At 42.9% G+C, this 18207-nt stretch overlaps 1 protein-coding gene across 4 annotated transcripts in view; it reads right to left on the bottom strand.

Moving 5' to 3' along the window:
* mad1l1 (mitotic arrest deficient 1 like 1) overlaps positions 1-15987 on the bottom strand; it is a 51904-nt gene extending 35917 nt beyond the window's left edge. Inside the window, exons 1-15 of one of the 4 annotated variants that reach the window (XM_035637501.2) lie at positions 15944-15987; positions 14832-14993; positions 14608-14748; positions 14330-14509; positions 14100-14224; positions 13909-13990; positions 13333-13463; positions 12803-12917; positions 12495-12556; positions 8882-8968; positions 7987-8131; positions 3671-3811; positions 3055-3111; positions 1487-1578; positions 1199-1289 (exon numbers count right to left, since the gene is read on the bottom strand). In XM_035637501.2, the coding sequence (XP_035493394.1) occupies positions 1199-1289; positions 1487-1578; positions 3055-3111; positions 3671-3811; positions 7987-8131; positions 8882-8968; positions 12495-12556; positions 12803-12917; positions 13333-13463; positions 13909-13990; positions 14100-14224; positions 14330-14509; positions 14608-14748; positions 14832-14978 (1596 nt within the window). In that variant the 5' untranslated portion in view covers positions 14979-14993; positions 15944-15987. Of the gene's footprint in view, positions 1-1198; positions 1290-1486; positions 1579-3054; positions 3112-3670; positions 3812-7986; positions 8132-8881; positions 8969-12494; positions 12557-12802; positions 12918-13332; positions 13464-13908; positions 13991-14099; positions 14225-14329; positions 14510-14607; positions 14749-14831; positions 14994-15570 lie in introns of all 4 variants that reach the window. The other 3 variants (XM_035637502.2, XM_035637500.2, XM_035637503.2) reach the window with 3 other exon arrangements.
* Positions 15988-18207: the final 2220 nt, after the last annotated feature.

Raw genomic sequence — 18207 nt, 5'->3', positions numbered from 1 at the left:
AGTGTGATCTAAATATACAGACAGGGGCGGAAATGATGGGTTACGCCACGGGATTCTGAAGTGCAAGTTGATATAATGAAAAATCCCGCTGTCACTTTATTCAAGCATTCAATTCTGTAAGTCACTCACGCTTATTCATTCAGCCATTCATTTCTCCTTTCAAACGCTCCCCCATTCAGCCGCTCGTCTCCTTACTCTCGTCTGATGTAGACGTCTCTCGCTGTGCATTCGACCGTGGAGGAGTCATAAAAGTTAACTCCTAAGAACTGACCTGATCCATTGACCATGCAACCTTGAAACCTGCGCGCGCGCGCGCGCGCACACACACACACACACACACACACACAGGCGCGCGCGCGCACACACACACACACACACACACACACACACACACACACACACACACACACACACACACACACACACACACACACACACACACACACACACACACACACACACACACACACACACACACACACACACACACACACACACACACACACACACAGTTGTCAATTGCTTTAAAAGTGGTGGTCATGCTTGAGAACACATGGATTTCATTCAGCCCCACGGCTAAATGGAACCAACACGCTTGCCCACACACGTTTCATTAAAGTGCCCTGGTAGACTTAGTTTGCCACAGTATGAGTCAGGGGAGTTAGAGGACCTGACTGAGATGAAACACACACACTCACAGAGCCAATTTAAAAAGGAGAAGGGATCAGGTATAACTGCGAGAGTTAGTAGAGTAGCTCTACGAGATGAAAGTAGCTGGGTTAGAGGCACACGGTTGCATGTGTGATTGTGTGTCTGAGTTTTTAAGGTGGATAACAACCATAAATGAATTTCCTTTCATCCGGTTTCATTCACACCTAACACTGGGGAAGGTCTACATGCATTTTGACAATATCCCCCCCCCCCTTCCAACTGTTTTGTCCATTCAAATCCCTTTTAAATATGCCACAGTTTCTCCTTCTTTTCCTTTGGACCGTGCTGGAATCACACCTGGGTCCAATTGTGTTTGGAGAAAGCTGTCAGATATGGGTGGTGTTTGTGCGAATCAATCTGCGGTGTCATAGGCATCGGCTCCAGCCCTTGGGTTTATTAAATTGGTTCCTCTGTGGCAGATGAGTGAATCCATCACAGAGAAATAAAAATAAAACAGTGTTGGAGGGGGAAGTTTTGGTGCCAGTACCTGCAGGTTGTGTCTCTCCAGTCTCATCTCCAGAATGTTGTTCTGCTCCTCCAGACGCTGCCGCTCAGCCTCCAAATCTTCAATTTTTTGTCTGGAAGAAGAAAAAAAAGTGCGTGCACACGCATTCGCTTGCTCTTAATGAAGGCAGAATTAGTGACTAACACATATTATCGACTCAATAGTTGAATCCTAGGGTGAGTTAACCTTTCACATGCCAGGCTTTGACTTAATGACCTGTGCCGCAGGTTGTGCATGTGTGCGTGTGTGTGTTGTGTGCGCGCTAACTACCTGAGTATGCCGACCTCTTCTTTGGTCGTTAGAGAGCTGCTGTCGGCAACAGAGGCCTGCTGCTTCTTCAGACGCTCCAGCTCCATCTCCACCTGGAGACAGACAGACAAGAGAATGGGCTTGCTGCACTAATGTCAGACCACCTTTGGCCATGCGCCTGGCAGAAACCCTTTTGCCCGCAGACAAATTGTGAGGACTCTATTCCAGGGTGCCCCTACCTGTGCCAGGCAGACTAACAGATATACACCATTAGTCCTCTGACTCATTTTTCCTTTCACTGTGCACCAACTCCTTTCCCCTTGTTTTTTAGTCGGTCTACGTCTTGCTTAGTTTCTCTCTGATCCCCCACCCCCTTCTGCAATTATCCCTCATTTCCATTTGCACAACCATTTTCCTCTCTTTCTGACAGCATCTGTCTGTCCCTGAGCTCATCCGCACTCCCAGGCCTCCCAAGACGAATAAGTAATTACTGCTATACCAGACAGGTGGATTTCACGCGTCAATACTCATTGCCGTGGCTATGTTGACGTCTCCTTGGCAACAAGGAGCCACGAAAAAAGAAGGGAGCTCATAGAACAAAAAACTGATACGGAGTCACAGTTTTTGTGTAAGAAAGTCAACACCTGCCAACTCTTTATTTCTATGCCGGATTTCTATCGTGTAACATACCAACATATTTACTCTGTGACTTTTCTGAAACCTCTACAACACATAGTTAAGAAAATGTATGCAGCAACTTCAATAGATAATCAGGCACATTTAATCTGGTATTGATTATATTGATATTGGTCAGCATGTTTGTCATTAATGCATCTTCGAGGTCACAGGAAGGCACAGTGCACCTGTCAAGATATCAGTCCGGCACCTGAGGGGTGTACACCCAGAGTGCAGAGCGTTTGTCTCTCTCTTCTGGCAGTGAGAGTAATTACACAAACACTGTTGCTGCATGTTGATGCATGCATGATATTTGTGATAAATGCCTCGTTTGTCCTGAACATTGATTTGGTTCTTTTTTTAGACCATAATTCCCTGAACACTACATAAGAAATTTGTTGTACCCTTCTCAGGTTTCTCTGCCATACTACTCGTTTCTGAGGCCGACTGTACCTCCATTGCTTTGGTTGAACTCCTCTTCAGCTCTGGCAAACCCATCATTGCTGGCTGACGTATAACACATCACTGCCACCGTAGCAGGAATATGTCCACAGGCACCAGATTGACATTATTTTCATTTTAAAAACAGTATAAGAGTGGATGTATCCACAGATTTACCTGCCGCTGATAGGCTCAACAACATCATGTGAAATAATGTAACATGGGCTTGAATGTAAGAAAATATCTATAATTACACACACTAAAGCTTTAAGTGATAATGCATAAGACTTCAATCTCTGATAATTTGACTAATCATTAGTTTGTTTCAGGGCTTTTTAGTTACTGGTGGTGTATGAATGGAAGTCAACTAGGGTCAAATATGTCAAACAATGTCAGGAAACCATTTGTGATTGTCTGTATGTCAGAGACAAAAGCACTTCCAATAAAATATGTGGGAGTTTGTGTGTACTTACTGTATGTAGCTGCAGCTTGAGTGTCCCCGTCTCCTCCTGCGCTTTGGTCAGCTGGGTCTGAAAAGTCAAGACAAGACAAGGTGCCAGAGATAAGGTGGGTTACAGCTCCACAACAAGAAACGTGAAAAATGACTCATTGTCCTACTGATTTACAGTATTGACAGAGACCGTGCGGGCGAGCAGATCAGAGGTAGGTGCGACCATTTTTCTCCCAAAGTGTGCTATTCGTTCATTCTGAAACACTTGACACTACAGCGTTCGTCATTTCGCTCCAGTGTTGCTCATGATGCCCCTGTGCTCCACAAGAGCAGTTTCATCACTTTATCAGTTGTTGAGTGCAGATACCTGTCAAGACGCCCACTAAGCAAGAGTAAAGATTGTGTAGACAGGAGCACCTGGGCAGCCTGCACCATTAGCTTTGAGCAAAGTACAAGTTGACAGAATGGAAACTAAGCTGACCTGCAACCTAAATCAGTCATTTATACTCAATTATATATATAATTGATATATATAATTGATTTGAATTTCAGTTTCTAACAATAAACTTGGCTATTTGGAAGATAAAAGGGGGTAGCAGGAATACAGGCTTTGAATTTGTGTATGTGTGCACACGAACCTCCATCTCTGCATTGTGGTTCTGCGTCTTCTGCAGTATGTCCTCTGCCTCCCTGAGCCGCTTGCTGAGTTGAGGAGAATACTCCGTAGGTGCCAGCTCGCTGTCGTAAGACTCCAGTATAGCCCGCATTCCATCACGTTCCTGTAACACGCAAACACACACATTAACATAACTCGACAAAATCAAAATCCTGCTGCAAGAAAGAAAGCCATGGCATTACATCATTTTACTGCAATCAGATATGTAATGTTTGTGTGCAAGTGCGTGAATAAAGTGGGAGCATCAAAGCCCTTTGATGTGTTACTATTGTACGACGCCTGGTTGTTTGATGCGTTAATGTGACATGCAAATGCCTTTGGAAATAGAAACGAAGTACGAAGGAAGCTGTGCTTTTCTTATCTAAGCTATGACAAGAGAAGCTCAGGGTTGTGGTCATGTCTCATTTGGATCTCTCATGTAATAATCAAAGACAAATGTCCATGTAGACTAAAGATAAGGAATAAATAAATAGAAAAAATCTGAGTTGTGACAGAGATGCAAATGTAGGATGCAGTACACTGCTTCATCTGTTATCTCTTGTAATTTTTCTTCTACCATAATCCCGCACGGTCCTCACACTGTAATCCGTCCAGTAGATCAACAACACTCCAAAGTAGCTGCTTCTCTTAGAGAAGAGAGGATCAAAACCTCCTCAAGTCCACATCTCCACAAGTGTCACTCAGACTGACACCCCATCTCCAAGAAGCTCTCCAGTCTTTTGTCAGTCTGTGTCTTTAGGTTTGACATTCCCGGGCACGAAAACTGTGCGTCTTCCTCACTAAATCTGTTGAAAACTGTAGAAATGTGTCTAAATTCATGAGCCTTGAGTGTCCTCGTGTGAACACTCTGTGCGGCGGGACTTTGGCAGAAAATGTCCGTCACGTGTTTTGTTAAACGCCACAGACGTGGGAGAAGTCGTCTAATCGACTGATCTGAATCAACCGTTCGTTGTCATATTGCGCTCAGAGGTTGCCACGGTGGTTTTAAGTACTCGCGTTTCTGCTGGGACGAGACACGGATTCAGCTGAGAGACACCTCCTCAAACTGAGGCGCACCAGTCAAAGACCGTAAACCCCTATCACTTAAATTGTTTACACTGTGAGAGACCGAAATTGACTGCTGAATGCAGTTTTATCAATTATTTGTTTGTGAAGAGGTCTTTCTAAAAAAAAGGGGTTGTTTTTGTTTTTCTCTGAAAATCCTGTTCTTAATTTATAATTGCATTCTATGGGGCGCTTGGACGGTGCTTCTGTCATTCAGGGGCTCATGGAGCAAAAGAAGTCTGTTTGCTTAGATCGCAGTCTCTAATAGCCACCACAGCGCTAGAGATTGGTCCGGCTGCACCCATCATCTTTCTGCTGTGGGGCTTGTTTGTATTTCTTCTGAGCCCAGGATGCAGCAATAATGCCACTGCAAAATAGAGTGGAGGGGGGGAATAACATTAACACATGGGCAGGCAAGATGGCAGATTTTTCCTGCAAAGAAAATGCTACCAAAAAAAGAAAATAGTAAAAGATGTAAGTCGACGTTGTGATTGCACGATCCAAGTCTTCATCAAAGGCATTTTCAGCATGTTGGTTTCTACTTTCTCACTGAGGTTAAAAAAGAAAAGAAACAGTCAGATATCGGAAGTGGAGGAGAAGACCATTTCCAGACCGTTTCCTAAACTTTTCAAGAGTATGCGTATCTGGCGTATGTGAGAACGCGAATGTTGCTCCGGACTTTTTCAGGAACTTCCAGCTACCTGGTAAAAGTTTTTAAAAAATGTAAATTTTGAATATAAAAAATATTAATATAAAAAAATTCCAGTCATCTCCTTAACCAGCTGCATGTTCTGATGTTTGAGTGGATTCTCTACGACGAGAAGTGCGCAACGAGAACTGGTGCCAAAAAATTGAAAACAAAACAGAGAAATATTTTTTTGGGGCTTAGAAGAAACAAGAGCTGTAGCCGGCCCACCAGTGATTCATTACAACAATTAATTAATTTAGTTACACGGCAAATATGGTTGCTAGGTAACGTATGAGAACAATCTAATCGGTTTAAAAAAACGGAAAAACAGCACAGTCATTAATGCAAATTCACCGTCAGTCAAGACCGTTGAAGTGATGCGTCTCCTCCTTCACTGCGCTGGTGCACTCTGTCTCGTGAAGCTGAGGAGGCCACATTTTGAGGCAATTAGGCTTTTTATATAAACACGTCACAAACAAAGCAGGCTGCTGAGGAGGGGCCTTGAATTTTTAAAGGTTATGAAGAGCTCAGCAGTCTCGTATTAACAGGGCTAATGTGGAGGAGCATATGACATTCAGGTTAAGGTCAGGTAATAAAAAAGAAAAAAGAAAACAAATGCCACGTGACGCACTGTAAGTCGATTGCTGATGTGGCGTTGAGTTCTTGTAATTCCTGGATGTAAAGATTATTCGATGAATAATGAACTGCAGTCAGTTCAGCTCACGAGGTAGTATCAGAAAACAAACCACGATTTCCCTAATGAGATTCAGCCTGTGATTAGCCAGATCAAAACCAACATAATCCATTTTAAGATGGCTGAGTCAGGTTCTTTAAAAAAAACACTAACTCCTTAATTCAACTTTATTTCTTTTGGCGCTGGAAGCCGCTTCATTTGTCACGCAACATTACATCACATTGTGGTGTATATCCTTGTGAGAACCTTGGAAAAGGAGAGGAGACGATAAAAGGCAAAAGACAGAGGGAACAGAGGTAAATACTAAAAGGTAAAAAACACGTTTAGAGGTGAGGTCAGTGTGTATGTATGAGTTTGCTGCCTATCCTTAGCAGCCGGGCCCCTCGGGCTATTTACGGTCTATTAACGTGCAATGAATTTCCCTTGATCTAAATCAAAAATCTGTCGACTCTCCTCTGATAAGACGCTCATTTCGAAAACAATCACAGAGCAGGAAGTCAGAGTGATAAAACTACCATTACAGTTTTCATCATCTATTTTTTTTCTTTTCTTTTTTTTTCAAATTGCTTTTATGTCAGCTGTTTTTTTCTAGTCCATAAAGATGTGACTGTGCCTCTAATGGATCACCGAGTCCGTCCCGCTGAAGCATATGAGAACATTTGAGCGGGGCAACAGTGGAATTGAGGAGACAGCCTGGTGGCAGAGAAAGGGGGGGGATTCATTTCACCGAAAGATCCAAGTGCGAGTCTGTGTGTGTGTGTGAAGTGAAATGAAATTCATTCTCCATCTCCACTTCTTTGAGAAGTTCTGTCAAGGTGCAGCTGAACAAGAAACTTGATTATCATCACTGATTTGTGAGCCTGTGTGTGTGTGTGTTGCTACAGTCATTCCCACAGGTGGAAGGGGAATCTAAATATGTGAATACATTTTTAATAATGAATCCATAGCTTGAGTGATTTCTCAAACAAAACAGTTTTACTCTTCACTGTTTTGAAGCTAGGTATTAAATGCAATTAACTACTTTTATTATTGTGTGATATATTAAATGTCTACATCTTGAAAATCAAGTCATTACAACACGCACACAAGTCTTCTAGTCAGAAAGTAACGATAATGATAGCTGGCTACTTTTGGTATATTATAATAATAATAATAATAATAATAATAATAAATATCGAAATTGATTGGTTGTGACCCAACCATAAATCTGGTAAGCTGTATTCTTGGAAATAATACAAAAAGAAACATAATCAAAGTGATGATAAAAGACTAAATATACTAATATATATTCAACTTATTCATTAAGCTAAATATGCTGCGTCTTTAGGAATATTTGTCCAAAGACGTTCAGAAATAATTTCCTGAACAAATTCAAGTCAACACTAACCACTGCGACAGATCATTTTCAAAATACATTGTGACTGGATGATTTAAAAACTATATATTTACACATTCTGAATGCAAATGGTTGAATGCAGCCTCTGCCAAAGCAATCTTGGGCCGAGTCATATTTCCAGCATGCCTTTGGCTCTGCTTAGTTATATTCGTGTGTGTGTGTGCGTGCGTGTGTGAGTGTGATTTGTGTACTAAGAGACCGAGCATGTTGACCTCAGGAATTACATACACTGAGAAATCAATATCACAGGGGGGGGCTTGTCAGGAACTGCAGAGCAGGGGAAGCAAGACGGACAGCGAGAGCCGTCACGTGACGCTATCAACCAATCATAGAGGGGCAATGGGGAGATTAGGAATTCTGTGCTGGCCTTGAGGTTCAAGAGTCTACCGAGTGTTAAAAGTGTGAATAGTTGCAGGTGTGTGTGTGTGTATGTGTTTTGTTTTGATGGTCAGGCACCTTTGTCAGTAACAGTATTCTCTTCTGCAGTCGACGGACGAGAGCGTCCTGGGCCTCCCTCTTCTTCTGCTCCTCCATAGTCCTGCTGCGCTGCTGGGACAGCTCTGCACGGAGCTCCGCCTGTGAGCGCTCCACACTCCTCACACTGACAGAGTGGCACGAAATTAATAAATGGAAAGTGTGTGACTGTGTGTGTGTGTGAAGGTTAATAACAAAGGAGTGAGAGGTCAGGGAAAGAGGGAAGTAGTCTGATTAGTGTGCATGTGCTCATCATATCCAATTTAGAATAATACTCCCCAACAGACAACTTAGCTGCCGAACACCAAATAATTCAGAGGCAACTATTGAGAAATTATTTGCAGCAGTGATTTTGCCAAGTCCGATCAATAAGGACAATAATTATACCAGGGGACAATAATTATACCACGAGCTCTCTTCTCAATCCCCATCCAGTACCCACCCCCTCTCCGCCTTCTGGCGTTTCTAATATTTCATAATGAGCCCAATATGCTCAGCAGGAAAGAGACGCTTGTTAGCTAATGAAAGCTTTCTTAGCCAGACTCGAGCTGCGGCGTGAATATACCGAGAGCATGCGTGCAGCCTCTCCCCGCAGTCATCACCTCTTCCTAAACGGGACGAGTTTAATTAGTGAATTCCCTCACTCTCGGTCACAATCTCTCGCACGCCCACGCATAGCATGCTCACACACCAGTGGTTAATGTCAGGAGTGCTATCAGAATCAGGACCGGTTTAATTAACTTTGTGACAATTAAGGACTTCTCAGAGACACGCTCTAAAAGATACGTGGCGGGAAAGAGGCATGCAGGCAGAGTTAGAGAGAAAAAAGGTTTGAAGGCACAGAGAGGGATTTTGTGTGTGTGTGTGTGTGTGTTACCGGCTGTTGAGAGAGTAGTTCTGCTCTTTCAGAGCAATTTCTCTCTGCTGGATCTGAATCACCTCCCTGGACAGATCATCTGGCTTCCTACGGACAGACACAGCGCAGAACATTTAGTATAAACGTGTGTACACACACACACACACAAAATAAAAATAAAAAAATCAATAAAACTGAGAAAGCAGAAAGGACAGACAATAACTGAAAATGACAGCCTTTCCATATTCGTTTGTAAGTTGGCCAGTGGGGAACTGGGAAATTAAATAACACGAGCAGCAGAGGGAAAGATGACAGAGGGAGAGTCGGCTAAATACTGGTCACTGTTCTACAAAACAAACTCACTCCGTGGGAGAGATTGACAGATAAAACAAGACACAAAAAAACACAATGGGAAGGCAGCTACACAGAGGGTCACATAGTCGGACAGAAATGCACCACACGACCTCCAAACTCAAAATCCAGTATGTAACGGTCATCTGCAGAGAAACAGTCACATTTTGTTAAAAGCGTACTTGGGCCATGTATTGCTGCGCCAACTCACACCGGTGCAGAGAATCAGCATATCATTCCGCAAATCAGCTGTTTGACTCGAACGCGGTCTAATGTGCAGGATATGACACACACTCGCCTCCAGAGATTTCCCTGCTGTATTCTTACATGGGCTCACTCGGGACATTTTCCAAGAAATGTGACTAGGGGGTTCCACCGTCTACAATTTCCAACTGGGGATAGACACCGGTTCAGTGCTATTCTCCTCATTGTTTGGGCTGTGCGATGGCTGAAGCAGTTCCTCCGAGCCGTAAATTGGGTCGTCATTTTTTGTGGAAACCAGGTCTTCACAGAGCATCTGATCTGTGGGCGGCATCCTGAGAGCTGATCTGGTATTTTGCCCCAACACTCCGCAGTCTGCTGACTCATTCGACAAATTAGGTACGGGGAGGGAAAAAGGCTGAGCAGTCAAGGTTAACGTCAAGGTTGGAAAACCAGAGTTGTGCCGTGTGAAAGTTGGGCGGCGGGGATTTATCACCACTTCCCCTTCAGCTAGGTGGGGCCTTAGGTAGAGGAATAATCTCATGACTAAAATATGAGTTCATGAAGCATACAATGGAATAACTACGGTACCCGGAGAAGGTAATTCCACATCGCCCTGAGCACAGACGGATTAGAATTCTCCTTAGCTTTTATGAGAGCCGTTTTTTTTCTTTGTTCTGCTATTTTTGTGCTCTTTTCTTTTCTTTAAAGACAGTTTTCTCAGGTGGTTGGTGCTGCAAATAACAGGTTGTGTAAATCATTGGGTGAGATGTGTCGAGGTGTGGCGCGGTGTAGAGTAAACAGGCCGTCAGCGCAGTGCATGGCCACTGTGAGTCTAGTTTGGAGAACGTACTTAAGAGAGTGGAGGGAAGTGATTCCAACCACAGAGTTTACTCCAGAGTCTTGTTAAACTGTTGTGAGCTCAACTTCGGAAAAGATTTGTGATCAGAGTCAAAACCCACTTCTCCTCCTCCTCCTCACAGTATTATTGTGAAAGCATCAAAACACACATATACATTAACCCCTCAAACTGTATTTCGAACAGTGCCTAAACGTGCTTGTATGATCCCAATCAACTCCATCTTTGCTCTGAAACTATTCCTCCCACAAGGAAAAACTTGTAGCAAAAAAAGGCTGATTTCTGTCTAAGCTGGTGAAATGGAAAAAAAAAAAACATTGCCAGAAAATCTCCCCACATATTGTCCTTGTTCCACACAACAGCCTAAATTTGACCAAAATATTTTCCATTCCGTTTCTCACAATTTTTCAATTGTCAACCACATGGGCACTTCTCACTATGTTATCAGACTGTGAAACAGAAAGAAAGGAAACAAACACCAGCCAACTGCTGGCTGACTCAGGCGGCGGCTGTGAGGCTCGTCTGCTCCACGAGGGAGCCACATTGATTGTTGTTGGACATCGAGTAAACTTCTGTCCAAAAGCTTTTTGATTTTCCTCTGACAAAACGGCGCCAATGGTGGGTAAGAAATCCAATCCTGGTTCTGCATTAGACAAAGGGCACCCATGTGTTTACTCCTGATTAACAACTGCCCCATTACCTATTCTGCATTTAGTGGACCACCCCCAATGTCAAGTGATAGAAAATGATTAAATATACTAATTAAATCAAAAGTCTGAGTAACTTTCAGTAACTTTCTGATAACTTCTACATCACAGTATTATGCCAGGAGGAAAAAAGAAAACATCATAAACTACCTGACAAATAAGTCGAACATTAAATAAACACTCAAAACTTGCAAGTTGCTAAATGTTAATTATTTTAAACCAAGCGGCAACCCACGGTTACGTCACTGATTGGCTTTTTGCAACCAGACGTACACACCTACACATGCAACCATGCACCGATTGGACAGTGAGCAGTCAATCACGCTGTATCCACGAGACCATAATTTACAAAATTAACATCATGCTGTATTGAAAAAGACTTCATACTGGAGATTGAAATCATAAGCTCCTCAGGGAAATGTTTAATGACGTTATAAAGTGCGAAGTAGATTATTTTTCTCGTAGACTTCTATAGTAACTGATTTATTATTTGCTACTAGCGAATCACCCTCTGCTGGTGATTCCAGAGAATACAGACTTCTGGTTCCATTTTTATATACAGTCTGTTTCTAACCTACATTAACCTTTACTTTTGATCAGTACGACCATCACACACAAAGCTGCCCGTTTCCAGATGTATGTGCAACATTTTATTTTTTTTAATCCCCAGCAGGCCAGCAGCCAATGACATGGCAGTCTGTACACTTGACTTTCATATTTCAACTCAATCAACCCAGGATGACAACCTAGTCCCGCTTAAAATTTCAGAGAAATGATGGACAGCCCGACTGAATTAATATAGGTGCCAAACTGACGTAACACTGCCATTATATCCCAATGATCCTCCCGGGTCTTTTAAAAACTGTAAAAAAAAAAGATGAAATGCTGTCAGGTCCCATAACACATTACATAAGACTAAAATGAAACTTTGCATAAGGAAAGGTTTAATTTCATTCCATAATTCACAGGGTGTCTTTATTCTTTCTGCCCGGTAAGACAATGTCGCACGCACGCACGCACGCACGCACGCACGCACGCACGCACACGCTGTGTGTTCTATTTAATATTCTGATAGCGTCCCAGCCAGACTTAATCATAGAGAAAATGATGTGCATGCGTGTGTGCATGCATGCGTGGGTGTGTGCTTGCGTGTGTGTGTGTGTGTATGTATGTGTGCATGCATGCATGCAATGGAGAAGGCTGCAGTGTTTATAATCTGTCAGATCTGCTCCACTGCTCACAAGGAAACATTCAATCATTCTCTCATTACTTTTGACTGGCTGCATTGAGACACACACAGAAGCAGGTGTAAAACAAACACAAACACACGCGCACACACACACACAAAGAGAGATAAATGCTGGTGGAATCAATCCACAGAGACAACACACATTCTTTTGGAGAGACCACAGCTCTACCTAGTGGCAATTTTGTTTCTCATACATTCAACTTTGGAAAACATCACCGGTCTGCCTCTCATTTCCCCTCACAGTCACACGTTCATACGCTCTCTGACCTTATGTTGAGACCAGTAGATTGCCCCAGGTTTTCCCATGCTTTAAGCTTCTCGGCGAGTCGCTAAGAATTGAAGGAAACAATCAGGTTACATGTGTCTGTGCACAGGAAGTACATAATGTTGTTATAAACAATATCAATACAATGACTGAAATTTTTGAAGAAGAAAAAAGAAGATACAGCTAAAATAGTCAGTCAAAATTACAAATTATAACCGTAACCCAATATGGACAAAAATAAATATAAAATATATATATATATAAAACATAATCCAGAAATTCTTGACTACAAATTTCAGGCTCTAATTACCTCTTTCTCCAGTTCCATGTTGACAAGCTCTTCCTTGGTTTTCTCCATCCTTTCCAGCTTCCTCCTCAGCCCCTCCACCTCTTCTTTCAGCAGGCTGCAATTCTCTCTGCTCTCCCTGCACCGAGTGAAGGGTGCAAAGACAAGGACACAACATTAACTTCAAAGTTTAGAGTAGAGCGTCGGATGTAGCAATGTCATACTTTTGATTCCCGGCGACACTTTTAACACAAAAGACATGTAGTGGGATTACGGTTATCATATCTATGCACACGCACAAAATGATTGCACACGATCAAAGCAGGTGATTGGATAACGCATATACAGTATTAATCTGATCACTCTACAACCCCACTGTGGAATTGATGTTCCTCAACCACACTGAAATGTCAAGAAGTTCTTTCAGAAAAAGGAGCACTGTTTGAGCACTTTCGGGGTTGCACTAGCCTGTAGTGCTTGAAAACTGAAGACTTTTTATTCTACTGGTGAAAACTTTAGAAACAACTTTTAGAAGACTTTAATATGGATTTAACCTTAGAAAGGCGTTATCATCTCTGAGGCGCTTCAACTCCTTCTCCAGATCTGGAAGCCTGGCCACCTCCAACTTGACAGTCTTCACAATCGCGATGTCTTCCTCCTGGAAGGCCAGACGCCTCTCCAACTCCTGCCGCGAGTGAAGAAAATCAGAACGCATCCAAAAGAAATGATGTTATGCAGCTCAGGGTTCGGTGGAAAGCCACTGTTTAAAAAATATACCCAAATTATACAGGTTTGTGGTTGTCTACAAGGATACTGACTTATTTTACTGCTTGCTGCCGTTTGTAAACAAACTGAGACACTACGCTGGATTTGGCTTCTCTGCATCCTCACTTTAGTATCACACAGTCACATTGCAGCTAAAACACTTGTTTGATAGATATATGCAAGAAAACACATCTGTGAAATAAGCAAAGGAGGGTTGTGATGGGAAGCGTGGAGGAAGTGGGTTGGAGACATAGTCCTTATGCATTGTTTACTGCATATATGAGTTTGTCAATATATTTTTTTGTTCAACAAATGTCAAAAATATTTTTTTTATGTTCAATAAGAGTAACTGTATAACTGTATACCTTTATCTTGATGACGTGCTCTGAGCAGGAGGACTCGGCAGCTTGGAGACTTTGGCAAAGCTGAGAGACTTCCTGATACTTCCTGGTTATAATATTAATTAGAAAGGCGTGGTGAATACATGTTTATCATACGCAGCTATAGGTCACTGAGAATTCACATGAGGAGCGGTAGTCACTGTATGCGTCTTAACCTGCGCTGTAAATCAAGCTGTTCCTGCAGCTCCTGGTTCTCCAGGGTTTGAGCAGAGATTGTCGAGTCTTTGTTTTGCATCTGCTGCTTCAGCTCTCTGATCTCATCCTTCATCGAACTGATGGTCTGGGAACAGATAAGTGAAGTGAGCCAACTTAAGATAAGAGACGTGAGAGACGTGACCACAGTGGCAAAAACAATGTGTGTGTGCAGGAGTCTGTGTGTGTATACCTGATTAGCAGTGTTAAGTCTAGAATCCCGCTCATCAATTTTCTTGTTCAGGCCATCCAGGTTCTTGCGGAGAGCACGACTGGCCTCCACCTGTTCACATAGGTTCTTAGCAGCATCGGTCTCTCTTCCCTCCAACTTTTTTATCCGTCCCACGAGATCCTGGTTCCGGTCAACCTCGTGCTTTTGACATAAGGAGTTTGAGAAAGATGTTCCGCGGACAGATGTTTGCTGTAACACCTGTTAGTCAAGGTGAGAATCTAAAATGTGCGTGCAGTTACCTCCAGGTCTCGTGCGTTGTCAGACACAGCCCTCTCGAGTTCAAACCGAGCTCGCTTGTGACTCATCTCCATCCGCTTCTTCTCCTGGTCCAACTGGAGGTAGCGGTTCTTCGATTGAACCTTCTCCGCCGCTTCCAAAAGCTGCAAGGGAAAAGAGCAGAGTCAGCGTCTGTTAACCTCTGTGAAGCTTATTGCTGATGATGCTGTCATCACTGTCCGTGTACCTCCATGCTGCGCTTGTATTGATTGTGCAGGATCCCGCTCCCCGTCGCCGAGTGGTCCGACGGCCTCTGCGGGTGTTCAGGGAGGCTGATGAAGGAATTGAAGGACTTCAAGGTTGACAACACACTGGTGTCGTCGTCTAGATCCATTGTTACGGCACTCAACTGAAAGGGTTCAGAGTGTAAGAGTCAGGGACGTTACAGCGATGCAAACAACACAGCTTCCACATTGCCAGGGCTTTGCAACGAAACGAACGATTAATCGATTAGATGTTTGGTCCATAAAATGTCGATCGTGTTTCCCCAAAACTCCAAGATGATGTTTTGTTTTGTTTTGTCCCCACACCAAAGATATTCAGTTCACTGTCACAGAGGAGCAAAGACACCAGACAAATATTCACATTTAAGAAGCTGAAATCAGAGAACGTTTTTTTAACAGCTATAAAAACGAAATGAACCGATTAATCGATTATCAAAATAGTTGGCGATTAATTTAGTTGCTGATTACTGATCGATTATCGGTCGCATCTCTACATATTCTCACTCACTTGCTAATGTGCAGACAGATGATACGACAATGACCTTAAGGTCAGTTGACTAAGACAAGAGAGATGCAACTTTTTAGTTGTTATTCCTTTAATTGTGAAGATTGCAGGACCAACGGTTAACGTCAGATAACAGATAGCTAAAGCTAACGCAGCAGCTACAAAACAAACGGTGCGATGTTAAGCGGCTCGTTTACCTCAAGCAGCCTCTCGTGTGAGCCTGTGCGCGCTCAGCTGTCACGAAGTGTTGTTCACCGACGCCAAGTTACACCGGTGAAGTTGGACGCGTGAGGGTTGCTAATGCTAACAACAAGCTAGCAGCATTGACGAGAACAAGCTAGCGGCATTGACGACAACAAGCTAGCGGCATTGACGAGAACAAGCTAGAGGCATTGACGAGAACAAGCTAGCGGCATTGACGAGAACAAGCTAGTCTTCAACTTTATTAGAGCCTCAACTTTATAAGTTCTTCGGCTCCCGAGCTGACTGTGTCTGTGGAGAGGAGCGGGTGGAGCAGAGACGCGATCTGCCCTCGTCGCTAGTAGTCTCGTTAGCTCGGTCGCTACTCACCGAGTCGAATCCCTCCAGTTTGGCTCCACTGGGATGCGCGTGGTATCGCGAGACTTTGACGTATCGCGAGAGTGTCAGGTGCACTACAAGCGTAATGGACAGTGTATGAAAAAGTTTTAATATGCGTGTATACGAGTGATATACGAGTATTACGGCCATATTGAATGAGAAAAAAAAACTAATATCGAGACTAAAGTTGCATTAACAACATTTTTTGGATATATCCTTCGACTTTAAAAATTTCAAGTTTTTATTTTATTTTATAATTTTGACTTTATTCTCAATATGCGAAATATGAATGAATTAAAATCTTCCTCTAATCTAGTTCGACTTTATGCTCCACATTTCAACATTTTCTTGACATTTCGACCTTATTCGGTTAATGCAAAATTTAAAAACTACTAATAACTGATCTGATTGTATTCATTCATTATTCTCAACATTGAAACATTCTTCACGTTTGACTTTTTTCACAAAATCCAAAATATAAAAATCTCTCCTCGCCTCATTTTTTTTGGAGACTTAATACTTCTTGGATATGAGTAATTTCATTCATATCATAATTTGTAGTTGCATAGCTTGTCCCACAGAGAGCAGCATTGCTACATCCACCAGTCTACATTTTACACAGCAGATGAAGGAAAGTGGTCGGGGGGAGAGACCAAAAGAGGTTTGTTTCACCTTGAATCTGTTTCTGTCATAAACAATTAAAGAGAGGGGGCAGATGTACTCATCAACAATCTTCAATATTAAAATGCACTTGTGATTCCTAAATGCGACATGTTGTTCCTACTCTACTATGCAGACGGATCTGGCACTGATGGCACTGAAGTTTGAAACATATATGTGCCCAGGTTTGGCACTGAATACAAAATGTTAAAGATGGCTAACAGGGTGTGGGCTGATTGTTTATTGATGGCAGTATTGCCATGGGTGACTATATATGGCTGGCTATAGCCAGAAGGGGAAAATGTTTAATTAACATAATGCTTTAAATTATGCTCCTGATCTGATGATATCGTAATAGACAATGACTCTCATCCAGTTTGCTTCTGCTTTAAATACTTTCCCACGAGGGAATCCATCCTTGGCATTTGACAGTCGTCTGAGACAGTGCCCCGACTATTCCTTATCTCTGAGAGATGCATGTCACGGAGTCCGTTTCGACCGATTTAAATGTCTTGCTCTCTTGGGCAATGGCTGATTTTTTTTAATTTTTTATTCACAGCAGTTGACAGCAACAGTCGAATGAGCACATTATTACTAAATTGCCAAGTCGCCAGTGGAGGGCAGCTGCGCAAGAGGTCAGAGAAGTTACACTTGCTCACCAATATTTATGTGAGAAAAGAGGCGTGGGATATACAATTTAAAGCTAGGGGGAGCCGCATGGAAACTCTTTCTTAAGGTTGGATGAGATGCGAGAGGGAGAGGGTGGAGGGTGGAGGGGTGGGAATTCATCCGACAAAGGTCAGACAGAAGACAAGTCCTCTTCAGACTGACACAACAGCTACCTGTCACTGTCTCTCTCCTTCTCATTCTTACACCCCCAAGAGGATTCTGCTTATTTCAGTCCACTGTCCTCGTGCCACCCGCCCCTCCCTTCCTCCTTTTCTTGGACCCCCCTTATCGCCCTTGCTTGCTGGCCACAAATATTGTTTTTTTCTTCTTCTGTGCCATCTCCACCTCCCCTCGCCCTCCTGGGGCCGACCTGAAAGCTGCGATCTCTGGAACATGATGTAAATCAACAACAAAAACCAACATACACATGTGCGCATACACTCACACACACACACACACACACGCACACACAAACCATAAGAAGTAAATCATCTCTGAAGTGCCTGCAGATGTGCCCTTCATTGCCATCTGTTGTGAAAAATGTAAAAGCAGTTCACAAAAAGCCATCTTACATTTAGTGGCTTTTCCTCTCACAGCATGTAAACATCGCCGCAGACATAATTTCTCCGGTTTCATCTGTGTTACACAGGGTGAGGCAGCTGCCGATATGTTACATTCTGTTGGCTCGTGATGTTGGCGGCATCCTTGACCTCTACATCTTTGCAATTAACCGCAGAATGCCGAGAACCAATTATTGTGATTCAGATATCTGTTAAAAAGGTTTTTAGCATCAGAAGTCATCCGAGGCAGTGTAATAAAATCATTCAACTCACATAATTACTACAGTCTAATAAGCGTTTCACAGTGTGTGTGTGTGTGTGTGTGTGTGTGTGTGTGTGTGTGTGTCGCCCCCCCCCCAATTGCTT

This window comes from Scophthalmus maximus, chromosome 8, assembly GCF_022379125.1.
Source record: "Scophthalmus maximus strain ysfricsl-2021 chromosome 8, ASM2237912v1, whole genome shotgun sequence".
Lineage (NCBI taxonomy): Eukaryota > Metazoa > Chordata > Actinopteri > Pleuronectiformes > Scophthalmidae > Scophthalmus > Scophthalmus maximus.
The sequence above is the reverse complement of the archived record's forward strand: the minus strand, read 5'-3'. Positions and strand labels throughout refer to the sequence as shown.